General features: G+C 47.1%; 1 protein-coding gene across 3 annotated transcripts in view; it reads right to left on the bottom strand.

Annotated features, from left to right (window-relative positions):
* SLCO2A1 (solute carrier organic anion transporter family member 2A1) overlaps window positions 1-17,889 on the bottom strand; it is an 887,587-nt gene that overhangs the window by 295,775 nt on the left and 573,923 nt on the right. For all 3 annotated transcript variants that reach the window (XM_033958445.1, XM_033958444.1, XM_033958443.1), the window contains one exon: window positions 16,625-16,775. In XM_033958445.1, coding sequence (XP_033814336.1) covers window positions 16,625-16,775 — 151 coding nt within the window. The remainder of the gene's footprint in view (window positions 1-16,624; window positions 16,776-17,889) is intronic.

Below are 17,889 nucleotides of genomic sequence, written 5' to 3'. Positions count from 1 at the left end.
GGCAAATCATAGGTTGCATACGCAGGAGTTTCGTCAGCCGTAAGCCTGAAGTCATTATGCCATTGTATAGATCCATGGTGAGGCCCCACCTGGAATACTGTGTGCAATTCTGGAGGCCGCATTACCGTAAGGATGTGCTGAGATTGGAGTCGATCCAGAGAATGGCCACCCGGATGGTCTCTGGACTCAAGGATCTCCCGTACGAGGAACGGCTGGATAAGTTGCAGCTGTACTCACTCGAGGAACGCAGAGAGAGGGGTGACATGATCGAGACATTCAAATATCTCACGGGCCGCATCGAGGTGGAAGAAGATATCTTCTTTTTCAAGGGTCCCGCAGCAACAAGGGGGCATCCGTGGAAAATCAGGGGCGGAAAACTGCACGGGGACACCAGGAAATTCTTTTTCACTGAAAGGGTGGTTGATAGCTGGAATAATCTTCCACTTCAGGTTATTGAGGCCAGCAGCGTGCCTGATTTTAAGGCCAAATGGGATAGACACATGGGATCTATTCACAGAGAAAGGTAGGGGAGGGTCATTGAGGTGGGCAGACTAGATGAGCCGTGGCCCTTATCTGCCGTCTATTTCTATGTTTCTATACTATAAAAAAGGACCTTCTATCATCTTCATAATGCCATGGATATCCTTCTTATTTATCTGCATGTGACAACTTTTTGCTTCAGTGACATGAGGCCTCTCGATGGTATAAATTGCTTCAAGGTCATAAATTCAAACCTGATACCGGGTTATGTGCTTATTGGTGTTCTGAAATGGACCTGTCTATTGATGATGACTGTTGGATGACTGTTGGGCTAACACCCATAAAGCTTTACACTCCTCCTCTCTAATACAATCAGCTTTCTTTCTGTTACATAAAGCATATTGGACTCCAGTTCGTGTTGCCAAATTGGTCATCCCCACTCAAATGTCTGTTGATCCTGTAATAATACGACTGGAACATTACGTCATAAGTTGTTTGATTGCCCTTTGCTTAAAACATACTGGAGCCAAATTTGGTCTACTATTGAGGACATTCTATCCTTTAAAATATCATTAACTTATGCCATAGTCATATTTGGTTCAGCGGCGATTTCCCGCCTTCTTTCTGAACCTGTATCGCTGTTATTGAATGGCTTATTGACTATGGCGATCAAAGTGATTCTAATCAACTGGAAGGACCTGTCCGCAGCAAACTATTCCACTTGGTGGTCTTCTGTTGTAGTCACTATAAAATATGAAAGGTTATATGCTGAAAAGTTTGGCTCTTTAAGAAAATATCATGAGATTTGTGACATGCTATCAGATTTCTGTTCAATACGATACCACTAGATTTCAAATTTCATTGCTTTTATGTATTTGATACAGCCCTTTTATTCATTCTTTAGTCATTGATATCTCATGATTCTTTATGGCTCTGTTTATTTTGTGTTTGCTACACCTGCTTTATTGCATTACCATTGCATTATTTTATGGCTGACGACTTATCTATCCTGCCTTTTCGTTTGTTTTTCTAATGCTGATTGCTGAGTGTTTGATGTCTGTATATTGTCTTGCGCTCAGATGGACATTGGTACAGCGGGAGACAGCGTATCCAGATTGTTCCCGAAGAGAGGCAGCGTGGGAGCCCTGCTCCGCCCCTCTCCCTGACCGAAAGGGAACATTTAAAAGAGCACAGCAGCCAGCCGGGCCCCCTTTCAGGCCACCAGTGGGAGACAGCGTATCCAGATTGTTCCCGAAGAGAGGCAGCGTGGGAGCCCTGCTCCGCCCCTCTCCCTGACTGAAAGGGAACATTTAAAAGAGCACAGCAGCCAGCTGTGGTGGGGAGGAAGCTCAGAAAGCACAGTTACTTACCGTAACAGATGTTATCCAGGGACAGCAGGCAGATATTCTTGACTGATGGGTGACGGCACCGACGGAGCCCCGGTACGGACAATTTTAGAGTGATTGCACTCTAAGAACTTGGAAAGTTCTTGTAGACCGCACCGCGCACGCGCGAGTGCCTTCCCGCCCGACAGAGGCGCGCGGTCCCCAGTTAGGATAAGCCAGCTAAGAAGCCAACCCGGGGAGGTGGGAGGGATGCAAGAATATCTGCCTGCTGTCCCTGGATAACACCTGTTACGGTAAGTAACTGTGCTTTATCCCAGGACAAGCAGGCAGCATATTCTTGACTGATGGGTGACCTCCAAGCTAACAAAAAGAGGGATGGAGGGAAGGTTGGGCATTAAGAAAACAAATTTTGCAAAACAGATTGGCCGAAGTGTCCATCCCGTCTGGAGAATGCATCCAGGCAATAATGAGATGTAAAAGTATGAACTGAGGACCAAGTAGCAGCCCTGCAGATTTCCTCAATAGGAGTGGAATGGAGGAAAGCTACAGATGCTGCCATAGCTCTAACTCTATGGGCCGTGACGGAACCTTCCAGTGTCAGTCCGGTCCGAGCATAACAGAATGAAATGCACGCTGTGTCACAATCCGTCCCCTGTGGCTCCGCTCGTCCCAGAGCTGCCGGTGACTAAACCCTATCCAGTCATACAGCGAGCTAACCACGTGGATAGGATTGTGACTAGTCCCAAGGGAAAAGGTGGATTTCCCTTTAACTTAAAGCAGGCTGAACTGCAGGGAGTAGAGGAAGGGGAGCAGAACAGCTCAGAAGAGCTTCAGAGGAACCTCCCTCCTCCTGTTCACTCTCAGCTGAGACCCATAATGAGAAACCCAAAACAAACTAAGCAAACAGTGCAGGTAACTCCTCCCCCTCAGAGAGCAGGGTGTGTTCGGTTGAACAATATAGAGGCTGCTCTGAGGAGAGGAAAGTTGGTTGGCCCTGAGCCAGCTCAGGGAAGGGTCTCTCCTGATTATGTTCCTGACTGTGAGGATGTGATAATGCAGGAAGCTGACACTGACCCTATTGCCAACCAGCCAGCTCTGTCTGAACCCATGGATTGGGGAGAAAACCTTGGACTGCCTGAAGACATGCTCCTGGAGTGAGGATAAGTGGCAGGTCTGGAGGTTTGTACAGGCAGGAGCTTTTCTCTGTTGATAAGAGTATTGTTGTGCAGTAGTGCTGTGTGTGTGAAACTGCATAGACTTGTGCTAAGAGAAAAAAAAAAAAAAACGTTTTTTTTTTTGTAGTTAATTCAATTGGCCTGAATTGGGGACTCATGTATGTGAATGTGAGGGAAGTAAATGTTGTTACTTTGGGGAGAATTCACTTAAGATCCAGGTTGGGATAGTGGGGCCATTATTGGCATTCTGAAGTATCAGAAAAGTGATAAGTGAATTCCTTTACTCCCCTCCCCCACCAACAGCTTCTCTGTTGGTTACAGCCAAGCTTTAAGACTTGCTGCGCTTGGAGGCCCAGAACTTGTGTGAGGGAAAAAAGGTTCCTTTGCCTTCTTAAAGGTAAAGACAACCCCTCTAAAGTTCTGTTAGTGATTGCAATACTGAACTGTTACTTACCTGAATTGCCTGATTGAAGGTAGCAGGGGTAAACCCATTCCGGTGGGTCCACTCCATACTTTATTTTTGATATTTGGATAAAGCATTCTACTTGGACTTTGATTTTTGCTTTGAATGCTTAAGGGAGACGTTGCTCCCATCATCGCTTCACTGAATAAAGTGACGGTGAACAAGTAAAGCTGATTTGTTTTTTTTTATATTTTGATTCCTAACAAGTAAAGAGATACCAACAGGACTTCCTTCCTTCATCGGAAGCACGCCGGAGTTGCGCTCGGGTGAGCAGGGACCGGGTTCCGGAAAATACAGGTACCGGCCCTGTCACATATGGTATCAGGAGTGGGATAGAGCGCCTCCTGTTGGACACTAGGTGAACTTTTGGGAAAAAAAAAAAATTATTAATATATTTGGGAAAAAAAAAAAAGTTTTTTGGACTTTCAACTAATTTGTTGTTTTAGTTTGTTATGTTAGTTGTTGTATTGGTTCCTGTCCTGGAGGGCCTGCTTCCTGAGTCTTCCGCCGGAAGCGCCGAAGAAGCTCGTGACCAGAGGGATCCTGTTTAGCTCACGGTGAACCGGTGTCGGAAGAGGACCAAGGGGAGCTGGAAGCTAACATAAGAGGACAGAAACGCAGCTATACGACTGGGGGCCAAGGAGGCCTACAAACAAAAGGCGAAGACTCACCTTACGCTCTGGTAAGAGGCTTGACCAGGGGGGTGAGGGAGGTTGACTACCCTTATATAGTGGTACCGCACTTGGGTTGGTCTCTCTCTTTGTTTCTTGTAGGGTACCCGGCACGATGGACCAGCAACAGCTGATAGCGTTCCTGACGGCGGAGCAACAGAAGCAAAGCGAGGACTTACAAGCAGTGTTAAAAACCAACCAAGAGTTATGGTATCGGTCCCAGGAGCTATCTCGGCGGCAACACGACGAGATGGTGCTGGCGATGGGGGAGCAAACGCAAGTACTGTCTAGAATTTTGCAGAACCCATCGACATCTGCAGGCAGTGAGCCTGGACATAGTAGTTTACCACAACCCTCAGGAGCAGCTAACCCTCTAGCCACGCTGAATCTGTGCAAGATCATACCAGCGGATGCTCCGGATGAGTTCCTATCCGCATTCGAGAGGGTAGCTACTGCTGCTGGTTGGCCTCAGGGTCAGTGGGCTGTAAGGCTACTCCCATGCCTTGCAGGAGAAACCCTGTCTGCTTATCAGACACTAGCCCCTGAGGTAGCTAACAATTACCAAATGGTGAAAACACATATCCTAGAGTACTTAGGCTACACCCAGGAACATTACCGCCAGCGGTTTAGAGCAACCCTTATGCAGGATAAGGAAAGGCCTAAGGCACTTGCTCAAAAACTGTCTAAGTTGGCTGAGAGGTGGCTTAGTCCATGGATTGGGGATGCCCGGGCTATTGTATTGGAGTTGATCAGGGAGCAGTTTCTGCAATCCGCTCCAAAGAATTTGAGGGGCTGGGTGCAGAAACAGGGCTGCAAAACCCTAGCCCAGACCTTAGAGGTGGCAGAAGCCTATTTGGACGCCCAGGGCGCCTATGAGGAGGAAAAGACAACCACCCTACTAGGCCTGGGAAAAGCTAAGGACAGCCGAGGTCAGGACCCGCCTAGGAGAACTACAGGGTATCCTAGGGCGAAGGAGCCTGTCCCTGAGAAAACCCCGAGGTGTTATCGTTGTGGGAAAATAGGGCATACCCAGAAGTTCTGCAACACTAAAAGAGAGCTAATGGTAACTCAAGGAATACATACCCAGGTTCCGGAAGCTTATAGAGCTACAGTCTCAGTTGCAGGGAGAATGGTGGCTGCTCTGGTAGACACAGGAGCGGATCAATCCATGATGTCTACCCCATGTTATAGGAAATTGTTTCCCTCCGAAGCCGAGCATAAGGAGGGAGAATCGGTGGTTATTAAGTGCGTACATGGAGACAGGGTAAGGTATCCTCTTCGTACCACGACCATATTGAATAAGGATAGGGTAGACCGGGTCAAGATAGCCATAGTACCCGGCGCACCCTACGACCTCATATTGGGTCGGGATTGGAAGGGGTTAGAGGAGTATCTCAAACCTAAACAAAGCCTAGTGAGCACTCGATCCCAGGGACCCCTTACTTCAGTCGGAGAGGAGGAACTGGGGAAGATATTTCCCTTTAGTGGGGAGGTAATAAGGGAAGCAACCCAGAGGCCGAATCGAAGCTCTAGGGCACAGAACCGCAGACAAAGGCAACAACGGAGCCAGGCTCTGAAACAGGTTAGCACAGGCAAGGATATTCCCTGGTTACCCAAGGAGGTGACACAGGTATTTCCTACCTTCGCAGCAGAGCAGAAAGCGGATGCCTCTCTGGCAGAGTTCTGGAAACAAGCTTCCCAAACCCCTAGGTCCCCAGTGGGCTTTAAGGTGAAACAAGGGTTACTGTACAGACTCACATTGGGGAAGGACTCCAATTGCAACAATGAACAGCTAGTAATTCCTCAGGGTTTCCGGAGGATAATAGTAGAAACAGCTCACGATCATCCGCTTTCTGGTCACAAAGGGACTGAGGCAACGGAAACTCAGGTCTCCCAAAGATTTTTTTGGCCAGGCCTCGTTCAGGATGTAGCGAGTTTTTGCAAATCTTGTCCCACATGTCAAAAGCTCTCATTGAATAGACCAGCGAAGGCCCCGTTAATACCTATACCCAGAGTAGGAGAACCTTGGGCCCGGGTGGCTATGGATATTGTGGGTCCATTAGAGAAGACTCCAAGGGGATATAGCTACATTTTGGTGGTGATGGACGTGGCCACTCGTTATCCCTGGGCCTTCCCGTTACGGAAAACAACGTCCTCGATATTTATGAGGGAATTAATGAACCTTTTTTGTACGATGGGGTTCCCTCGGGAGGTCTTAACCGACCAAGGAAGTAATTTCCTGTCAAAAGAAATGGAGAAGTTTTGGCAAGGGTTCGGGATCCGCCACCTTAGAACGGCTGCTTATCATCCCCAGGCTAACGGGATGGTGGAAAGGTTCAATCAAACATTAAAGCAAATGATTAAAAAAGTGGCGGGCTCCGAAAAGCGAGATTGGGATCTTTTTCTGCCATTGGTTTTGTTTGCAGCGCGTGAGAGAGTGCAGGATTCCTTGGGGGTAAGCCCTTTTGAGATGATGTTTGGGAGAGTCCCAAGGGGAATACTGGATGTGGTTAAGGACCAGTGGGGCTCACAGGAAAGCGAGGATATGAATGTAGTGTCCTACTTAGCCCAACTAAGGAAAAGATTAGAGCAGGTGGCCCAGGTGGGCAAACAGAATTTGGAGTGGTGTCAAGAAAAACAAAAAAGGTATTATGATAGGGGGACTCGGGTTCGCCACTTGGAAATAGGAGATAAGGTCCTGGTTCTGATACCCACAGACCCTCATAAATTCCTAGCAGAGTGGAAGGGGCCCTCCACGGTGATAGAGAGAGTGGATGAGGTGGACTATAAAGTCAGGGATGAGGCAAACCGCGTTCAGACTTTCCACATAAATCTCTTGAAGCCCTGGAGGGATCGGGAAACGTTAACTATGATGGCAGAGCAGAAATCCGATGACGACCTGGGTCCACAAATAGCGGACATGGCCCAAGTTGAAGGGGTCAATATTGGGACTGAATTGTCCACCAGTCAAGCCAGACAGCTGGAGACTTTGGTACAGGCTTTTGGGGATGTATTCTCACCAATCCCGGGGCGGACCGAAGTAGTCACCCATGAGATAGTCACTACTCCAGGGAAGGTAATCCGGGTGAAGCCTTATAGACTCACAGAGGGAAAGAAAGAACTGGTTCACAAGCTGGTGGAGGAGATGCTAACACTGGGGGTGATCGAACCATCTCAAAGTCCTTGGAGCAGCCCGATTGTTATTGTTCCCAAGGCTGATGGCACACCCAGATTTTGCATCGACTTCCGTCAGTTAAACGAGGTCTCGCAATTTGATGCCTTCCCCATGCCCCGGGTGGATGACCTTTTGGACCGATTGGGTCAGGCCCAATTTCTCTCCACGTTAGACCTAACGAAAGGGTATTGGCAAATCCCGCTATCCCCATCGGCCAGACCAAAGACTGCCTTTAGCACACTACTGGCAAAAATGGTAACCAGTCCCTTATATACAGAAAGTCAAATACAAACACTGGACTGGGATAAACTTAGGTCATGGAATGAAGCCCTCAGTGACCTGTGTGTTAGAAAAATATCTCCACAGCAGGTAGGTACTTTTTCTTTCATCGGGCTTCAAACCGTATTTTTTTGGTTGTTTTTCAATGCTTATAAAACTTATTTATTTTCAAAACTTTATGTAAAACTTAATAGTTTGCTCGGGTTATCTATGCAAACAAAAAGCGACACTTATCTTTTGGCTGGTCGCTTGTCAGCTGTGCTCAGACTATCGGCCCGACGGGACCCGTTTATTTGGATAAAGCATTCTACTTGGACTTTGATTTTTGCTTTGAATGCTTAAGGGAGACGTTGCTCCCATCATCGCTTCACTGAATAAAGTGACGGTGAACAAGTAAAGCTGATTTGTTTTTTTTTATATTTTGATTCCTGACAAGTAAAGAGATACCAACAGGACTTCCTTCCTTCATCGGAAGTACGCCGGAGTTGCGCTCGGGTGAGCAGGGACCGGGTTCCGGAAAATACAGGTACCGGCCCTGTCACAGCTGCAAGCCAATTAGACAACGTACGTTTAGAAATAGGACGTCCCAATTTGTTCGGATCAAAGGATAGAAAAAGTTGGGGTGAAGATCTGTGGGGCTTAGTACGGTCTAAATAGTAAGCTAAAGCCCGCTTACAGTCCAAAGTATGAAGAGCCTGTTCTCCAGAATGAGAGTGAGGTTTCGGAAAGAAAACAGGCAGTACAATAAATTGGTTGAGATGGAACTCAGAGACAACCTTAGGGAGAAACTTTGGATGTGTACGTAGAACTACCTTATCATGATGAAAGACTGTGAAAGGTGGGTCAGAAACTAGTGCATGGAGCTCACTGACCCTCCTGGCAGAGGTGAGAGCAATAAGGAAAAGTACCTTCCAAGTGAGAAACTTGAAAGTGGCAGTAGCCAAAGGTTCAAATGGAGGCTTCATTAAAGCAGAGAAAACCACATTAAGATCCCAGATCACAGGAGGTGGTTTTACATTGAAAAGACCTCGCATGAATCTGGTGACCAGGGGATGAGCTGAAAGGAGTTTTCCATGGACTGGCTCATGAAAAGCAGCAATAGCACTGAGATGGACTCTGATGGATGTAGATTTGAGGCCAGAGTCAGACAGAGAAAGTAGATAATCCAACAATGTCTCCACTGCAAGGGACGTGGGATCATGATGATGAAGAAGACACCAAGAAGAAAACCGTGTCCACTTCTGATGATAACATTGCAGAGTGGCTGGTTTCCTGGAAGCATTCAGAATAGAACGAACGGGCTGAGACAGAAGAGAATCATATGAAGTCAGCCCGAGAGATACCAAGCTGTCAGGTGTAGAGACTGGAGGTTGGGATGCAGAAGGGTCTCTTGATGCTGCGTAAGCAGAGAAGGAAATAGTGGAAGCAGAAAGGGTTCTCTGGAACTGAGTTGAAGTAGAAGGGAGAACCAATGTTGTCTGGGCCACCGTGGAGCAATCAGAATCATGGTGGCTCGTTCCCTTTTGAGCTTGAACAAGGTTCGTAACATGAGCGGCAGAGGAGGGAAAGCATACAGGAACAGATTGGACCAATCCAGAAGAAAAGCGTCCGCTGCCAGATGGTGAGGAGAGTAGAGTCTGGAGCAGAATAGGGGCAGCTGGTGATTGTGAGGAGCTGCAAAGAGGTCTATCTGAGGAGTGCCCCACTGAGCGAAGATGGACTGTAGAGTTACAGGATCGAGTGTCCACTCGTGAGGTTGGAGAATTCTGCTGAGCTTGTCCGCTAAGGAATTCTGTTCTCCCTGAATGTAGATAGCTTTCAGGAATAGTTGGTGATCTGTGGCCCAAGCCCAAATCTTCTGGGCTTCCTGGCACAAGAGGCGAGAGCCTGTCCCACCCTGCTTGTTGATGTAGTACATCGCAACTTGATTGTCTGTACACTGCAGGAGGACCTGAGGAAAGAGAAGATGTTGGAAGGCTTTGAGGGCATAAAACATCGCTCTGAGTTCCAGGAAATTGATGTGATGTTTCATTTCCTGGGCTGTCCAAAGTCCTTGAGTTTGGAATTCGTTCAAATGAGCTCCCCAGGCATAAGGGGAGGCGTCGGTGGTAATGACAAGTTGATGAGGAGGTAGATGAAACAGAAGACCTCTGGAGAGATTTGAGGATATCAAAGAGATGATGTCACAGATATGTGTCGTGAGCAAGGATCCGTTGCTTGAGACCACTGGGTAGCAAGGGTCCATTGAGGAGTGCGCAGGTGAAGACGTGCGAGGGGTGTGACATGAACTGTGGAGGCCATGTGACCCAAGAGTATCATCATTTGCTTGGCAGAGATGGAACGTTGTGGAAGCACCTGCTGACATAGAGATTGAAGAGTTTGAAGACGGTTGGATGGCAGAAATGCTCTCATGAGGACTGTGTCCAATACTGCTCCAATGAATTGAAGTTTCTGAGTGGGGATGAGATGAGATTTGGGTAGATTGATCTCGAACCCCAGAAGCTGTAGAAACAGGATGGTTTGGTTGGTGGCCAGGAGCACTGTTTGAGATGAATTGGCCTTGATTAACCAATCGTCCAGATAAGGAAAGACTTGAAGGTGGTGAGAGCGTAGAAAGGCAGCCACCACAATGAGACATTTGGTGAACACCCTTGGAGAGGAGGCAAGACCGAAGGGTAGCACCTTGTATTGATAATGACAGCGATTGATCATGAAGCGGAGATACTGTCTGGAGGTCAGATTGACCGGTATGTGAGTGTATGCTTCTTTGAGATCGAGGGAGCATAGCCAGTCATCTAGATTGAGAAGAGGGTAAAGAGTGGCCAGAGAAAGCATCTTGAATTTTTCCTTGACCAAACATTTGTTGAGATCGCGAAGATCTAGGATTGGTCTGAGATCTCCTGTTTTTTTGGGAACTAGAAAGTAACGGGAGTAGAATCCCTGTCCCTGCTGATCTAGAGGAACTTCCTCTATAGCGTTTAGAAGGAGGAGGGATTGAACCTCTTGAAGAAGGAGGGCAGACTGAGGAGTGTTCAAAGCAGACTCTTTTGGCAGGCTTTGGGCTGGAAGGGTCTGAAAGTTGAGAGAGTAGCCGTGGCGGATGATGTTGAGGAACCATTGGTCCGAAGTGATAACCTCCCACCGGGCTGAGGAAAAGGGAGAGACGACCACCTATAGGTTGAGGTAGGTGGGTAGAAATTGGAATACTGGCTATGCTTTGGAGAATGCAGTCAAAAGGGCTGTGTCGATTTTTGTTGTGGAGGTGGCTTCACAGGTTGCTGCTGCTGTGGCCTGGGAGGCTGACGTTGCTGTTGACGTTGACGCCTGGGTTGCTGGGGAGCTGCTGGCAATGGGCGAGCTGCATAGCGTCGTTGATAAGCCGATTGCTGTCTGAAAGGCCGAGTTTGAGGAGGCTTTTTCTTAGTCTTGAGCAGGGTATCCCAGCGTGTTTCGTGGGCAGAGAGCTTTTGAGTGGTCGAGTCCATGGATTCCCCAAAGAGCTCATCCCCCAGGCATGGGGCATTGGCTAACCGATCTTGATGATTAACATCAAGTTCGGATACTCGAAGCCAGGCAAGGCGACGCATGGCCACAGACATCGCAGTTGCTCTGGAGGTAAGTTCGAAAGTGTCATAAATTGACCGAACCATGAACTTACGTAGTTGAAACAGAGAAGACGAGCAGTGATGAAAAGCTTGCTGTTTGCGCTGAGGAAGGTACTTTTCAAATGAAGCCATGGTGGTAAGAAGATGCTTAAGATAAAACGAAAAATGAAAAGCATAGTTACCAGATCTGTTAGCCAACATTGCATTTTGGTAGAGCCTCTTACCAAATTTATCCATGGCTTTGCCCTCTCTGCCAGGAGGTACAGAAGCATAGACACTAGCCCCTGTGGACTTTTTAAGAGTAGATTCCACAAGCAGAGATTCATGCGGAAGCTGGGGCTTATCGAAACCAGGAATAGGAATTACTTTATACAATGAATCTAATTTACGGGGAGCTCCTGGAATCGTTAAGGGAGTTTCTAGGTTCTTGTAGAAAGTCTCCCTCAAGATATCATGAAGAGGGAGTTTCAAAAATTCCTTTGGAGGCTGATCAAAGTCAAGGGCATCTAAAAAGGCTTTAGACTTTTTAGATTCAGCCTCCAAAGGAATGGATAGAGAGTCACACATGTCTTTCAAAAAAGAAGTGAAAGATGTGGATTCATGTTGAGAGGATGGGTCAGGCACAGCAGGCTCATCCTCATCTGAGGAACATTCACCCTCGGACAGAAAGGGCTCTTCAGAGTCACCCCACAGATCAGGGTCCCTGATATGGGAACTACGGTCTCGGGACTCTGGGGTGGATGGTTCCAAGTGCCAGGATTTGCGCATCGACATACCCGACCTCATCGATATGGTACCGGGAGACGTTACCGGTTGCACCGGTGCCGAAGTCTGTACCGACTGATGCTGGGCTCTGGGTTCCGGAGCAAGAGCAGGCATCGATATCGATGAGGCAGAGTGGACCGGTACCGAAGCGGATGCTGCAGATAATAGGGGTTGGTCTACTACCGGTACCGGTGATTCAGACCGGACCGGCACCGGAAGGTTCAGTGCCAATAGAGCAGGAAGGAGTTGTTGTAACTGCTCCTTTAGCTGCACTTGGAGGACGGCGGCAATGCGCTCATCCAAAGAAGGCACCGGTACCGCCTTTTTCTTTTGCGGTACCTGCGGTGCCACTCGACGCCCCGAAGATGAAGAGCCCGAGGTGGAGGGACTCACCTCAATCGGGGCGGAGCGCTTCCGCTGGCGTTTCACGGCCGGCAGGACTGGGCTCGCTGCAATAGAGACCGGAGGACGCTCCAGCGGGGAAGGCTTCTTAGCCGGCTTACCTGGGTGCGACGCCGGTGTGGTATCGCGTGGCGTCGAAGAAGTAGGTGCCGACTGTGAAGGTGCCGATGCCGGTGTCGATGGTACGGGATCGGACATATCGGCACCGAAAAGTAATCGCTGTTGTATCTGGCGATTTTTCAAAGTACGTTTTTTCAACGTGGCACAGCGGGTGCAGGTGGAAGCCTGATGCTCAGGACCCAAACACTGTAGGCACCAGTTGTGCGGGTCCGTGAGAGATATAGGCCGAGCACACCGCTGGCACTTTTAAAAACCTGGCTGAGGGGGCATGAAAGTAAAAACGGCTTCCGCCAAATCGAAGGCCGAGCCTCGATGGTGGCAGTAGGCCCCGCCGGGGAAAAACCGAATTGAAGAAAAAAATAAGATTTGTTTTTTTTTTAAACAAAAATAAAAGAAAAGAAAAAAAGGCAATAGAGCCAAAAGGGTTTACGCGAGCGGGAAGGCGTAGAGAAAAAATTTCAACGGCCGTTGAAAAATGCGTCTTCTTAGCTCCGCAGAAACTAAGAAACTGGGGACCGCACGCCTCTGTCGGGCGGGAAGGCACTCGCGCGTGCGCGGTGCGGTCTACGAGAACTTTCCAAGTTCTTAGAGTGCAATCACTCTAAAATTGTCCGTACCGGGGCTCCGTCGGTGCCGTCACCCATCAGTCAAGAATATGCTGCCTGCTTGTCCTGGGATAAACATCTTTAGGATGGAGACTGTGGGAAGCGCCTGGACCCTATTCAGGGACACCCTGCAGGAAGCACAAAGAATGTACGTCCCCAGTTTCAGGAAAGGCTACAAGAACAAGCGATCAAAGGACCCGGTTTGGATGTCAACTGAAGTAAAGAGGGCAATAAATGACAAAAAAGTATCCTTCCGGAGATGAAAAAAGGACCCAACGGAGGAAAATCACCAAGCGCACAGGAAATGCCAAAAGGAATGCCACCGAGAGGTTAGAAAAGCGAAAGGGGAATACGAAGAGGGGCTGGCCAGGGAGGCGAAAAACTTCAAGGCATTCTTCAGTTACGTAAAGGGGAAGCGACCAGCGAGAGAGGAGGTGGGGCCGTTGGACGATGGGGATAGGAAGGGAGTGATTAAGGAGGATAAAGAGGTAGCTGAGAGGTTGAACACGTTCTTCTCGTCGGTTTTCACGAGCGAAGACACATCTAATATACCGGACTCAGAGGAGCTCATGAGTGGGGAACAGGCCGAAAAATTGGAGCACATAGAGGTAAGTAAGGAGGATGTCCTCAAACAGATAGACAGGTTAAATGCGGTAAATCACCGGGCCCGGACGGGATCTACCCAAGGGTTCTGAAGGAACTAAGACAAGAAATAGCGGGTACAATCCAGCATGTTTGCAACCTATCCTTGAAAACTGGTGAGGTACCAGAGGACTGGAAATTGGCGAATGTCACACCTATCTTCAAGAAGGGATCGAGGGGTGACCCCGGGAACTACAGGCCGGTGAGCCTGACTTCAATTATAGGGAAGATGGTGGAAGCTATGATCAAGGACGGCATTTGAGAGCACATCAAGAGGAATGGCCTACTGAGAACAAGCCAGCACGGATTCTGTAGGGGAAGGTCATGCCTAACGAACCTTCTGTACTTCTTTGAGGGAATAAGCAGTCGGGTGGACAATGGGGAACCCATAGACATCATTTACCTCGATTTTCAAAAGGCTTTCAACAAGGTGCCACATGAAAGGCTGCTTAGGAAGCTGTGGAACCACGGGGTGGGAGGGGATGTGCACAGATGGATCAAGCACTGGTTGTCGGGTAGACTGCAGAGGGTCGGAGTGAAGGGCCAATATTCTGACTGGCGGGGAGTCACAAGCGGTGTGCCACAGGGATCGGTGCTGGGGCCGTTACTCTTCAACATATTTATCAATGACCTGGAAAAGGAGGCAAAGTGCGAGGTTATAAAATTTGCAGACGATACCAAACTGTGCGGCAGAGTTAGGTCCAGGGAGGAGTGTGAGGACCTGCAAAGGGACTTGGACAAGCTGGAAGACTGGGCAAACAAATGGCAAATGCGCTTTAACGTGGAAAAATGCAAGGTCATGCATATAGGGAAAAAGAACCCGTTGTTCAACTACAAATTGTGGGGGGCATTGTTGGGAGACAGCAGACTTGAGAGAGACTTGGGTGTGCTGGTGGATGCATCACTGAAGCCATTTGCACAGTGCGCAGCAGCCTCGAAAAAAGCCTACAGGATGCTGGGCATCATAAAGAGGGGCATAACAACCAGGACGCGGGAAGTCATCATGCCATTGTATCGAGCGATGGTGCGTCCACATCTGGAATACTGCGTTCAGTATTGGTCGCCGCACCTCAAGAAGGACATGGCGGTACTTGAGAGAGTCCAAAGGAGAGCAACGAAACTGGTAAAAGGGCTGGAACACTGCCCATACGCCGAGAGGTTGGATAGGCTGGGGCTCTTCTCTCTGGAAAAAAGGAGGCTCAGGGGAGATATGATAGAGACCTTCAAGATCATGAGGGGCATAGAGAGGGTGGATAGGGACAGATTCTTCAGACTGAAGGGGACAACAAGTACGAGGGGGCATTCGGAGAAACTGAAGGGAGACAGGTTCAAAACAAATGCAAGGAAGTTTTTTTTCACCCAAAGGGTCGTGGACACTTGGAATGCGCTACCGGAGGAAGTGATCAGGCAGAGTACGGTACAGGGATTCAAACAGGGATTGGACAGATTCCTGAGGGATAAAGGGATCGTGGGATACTGAGGGAGGAGCTGGGATGTAACACAAGTATAGAAAGCTAACCAGGTAATAAGTATAGAAATCCAACCAGGTCGTGCATGTGCAAGACCGGAGGGTTAGGACTTCGATGGGAAGATAGGACTTGAATGAGAAACCAAGGTGGCAAGGGAGCCCCTTCTGGTGATTCAGACAGGTCGTGACCTGTTTGGGCCGCCACGGGAGCGGACTGCTGGGCAGGATGGACCTATGGTCTGACCCGGCGGAGGCACTGCTTATGTTCTTATGTTCTTATTTGTAACTCTATTCCTGTTGTTTTTCTATTATTATATGTTTCTATGTTTATATGCCAATAAAAACATTGAACTAAAAAAAAAAAGAAAGGCGAACCAGTTGATATAGTGTATCTAGATTTTCAGAAAGCTTTTTACAAAGTTTGTCATGAGAGGCTTCTGAGAAAATTAAAGAGTCATGGGATAGGAGGTAAAGTTTAGTTGTGGATTAGGAATTGGTTATCAGAAAACAGAGGGTAGGATTAAATGGTCATTTTTCTCAATGGAGAAGAGCAAACAGTGGAGTGTCACAGGGATCTGTACTGGGACTGGTGCTATTTAACTTATTTATACATGATCTGGAAATTGGAAAGACAAGTGAGGTAATTAAATCTGTAGATGACGCTAAACTGTTCAAAGTTGTTAAAACACATGCGGATTGTGAAACATTGTAGACAGACCTTAGGAAATTGGAAAACTGGGCGTTCAAGTGGCAGATGAAATTTAATGTGGACAAATGCAAAGTGATGCATATTGGAAAGAATAACCCATGGATTGGCCACCGTGAGAATGGGCTACTTGGGCTTGATAGACCATTGATCAGACTCAGTAAGGCTATTCTTATGTTCAGGTGGGCAAACACAGGGGGGATTCTGGAGCATGGGCAGGAGACACATTTAAATGCAATTTATAGTAATCTATAAGTTAAACATGTATCATTGGCATTTATGTACACATGCTTGCACCAGGTCTATGGCCGACATAAGTGCTTGCACCTATGCACATTTGTGCATGTATGTGGTTGTGCTAGTATAATAGTATTTTATAAAGGAAATATGCTTCTTACATTCCTTTATAGGATATGTACATTGCAGGCACCATCTGAGCACCTATATGTAGGCACACAATTACACTGTAGAATTATCTCCTGTCTATACAAGATCTAAGCCACATGCTGAATTTGCTCTTACCTCTACTATAGCAAGGTCATAGATACCATATAAAAACTATAGGCATTACATTACTGTTAACACCTACAAACTTCATAAATGGAGGGATAACAGAAAAAAGGAAATGAAGTCTGATTACTGGGATATGGTGGAACATACTGCCTGAGCTGTTCATTAGTGGTGGGGTATACTGTTCCATTAAATCCATGCAATCTCCTTACCATTGTATGCTTCTTGTCCAAACTGATGGTAAAGCCCGTGCATCCAGCATGGCAGGGTGAAACGTATTCTGTCCCATCTGCCCCGCAGATAGGGTGAAAAGCTGACTGTGGGCAGAAGCAATGAGCATTGCATTTTTCCTTCCCTCCGGATCTTCATGTATAGCCAAGAAAATAAAAAGCAAAAGTATAAATTGAAACAAATGAATAAACTGACAAACAATATTCCTTTACCTAAGTACTGTTTTCCAGAATTGGCAGAGGTGGGTCCATGCCAAACATACTATGCCATGCATTGCCTGCCTCAGCCCCAACAACTCCAAGGATTTGTAGAGCACAGAATGTTTTATCCTGATTTATCACAAGGAAAGAGGAGACACTACCTTCCAAAGGTAGAAAGGCAAGGAAAACAGTGAAGGTGATCTGAGGAGCTCAGTTTCTTTATTGTATCTATTGAGACTCGAAAACATACATGTTTTGGCCAGAGGGCAATGCATCAACATTACTTTTCACATACACCTTTGGAAACAAAATTGCACTGTTATAAAGTCACTTTTCTTGAAATATACTTATTTAAAATTCAAAAGTACTGCGTAAAATTGTTAGTGTATTTAACCCCCCTTTTAACAAAACCGTGATAGCAGTTTTTAGCGCAGGCCAGTGTGCTGAATGATCTGCGCTGGTCCTGACACTAAAAGTTCCTATGAGTGTTAGGAGAAGCAGAGCATTCAGCATGCTGGACTGTGCTAAAATCCACTATCGCAGTTTTGTAAAAGGAGGGAGGGTTAAAGATATATAAAGACTTTATAAAAATGCAAGAATTATAAGGCCACTGGATGATTTAAAAATTATGAGAATTATAAAGCCATTGGCTAATTCAACAAGGATTTTACATTTTAAATTATAAACATATAGATCACAATCACACACATATATATATTATATTATATTGCATCTATGTGCATCTATGTGGAGACAATATAGACTGATAATAAAGGCCAACAAAAAAAACATTATTTTCTTGGTACCTTGGGATTTTTACCTGTTCCTGGGATTACTGGGGGTGCTGATCCAGCAAATTGCATTGGATAGACTGCATCAGTTCTACTTTCTTAGATATGGTGGCTACACAAAGGCCTGGATTCTATAAACGATTCCATCATCCTAGTTTACAAGACTTGCAGCCCAATTTTGATTAATCCAAGCCTAAGTTGCGCTGATCGGCTGATCTGAGGGGTGCAGTTACCAGAAGAGAAGCTCAAACAGTA

The sequence above is a fragment of the Geotrypetes seraphini genome, chromosome 9, assembly GCF_902459505.1.
Source record: "Geotrypetes seraphini chromosome 9, aGeoSer1.1, whole genome shotgun sequence".
NCBI classification, from domain to species: Eukaryota; Metazoa; Chordata; class Amphibia; order Gymnophiona; family Dermophiidae; genus Geotrypetes; species Geotrypetes seraphini.
The sequence above is the reverse complement of the archived record's forward strand: the minus strand, read 5'-3'. Positions and strand labels throughout refer to the sequence as shown.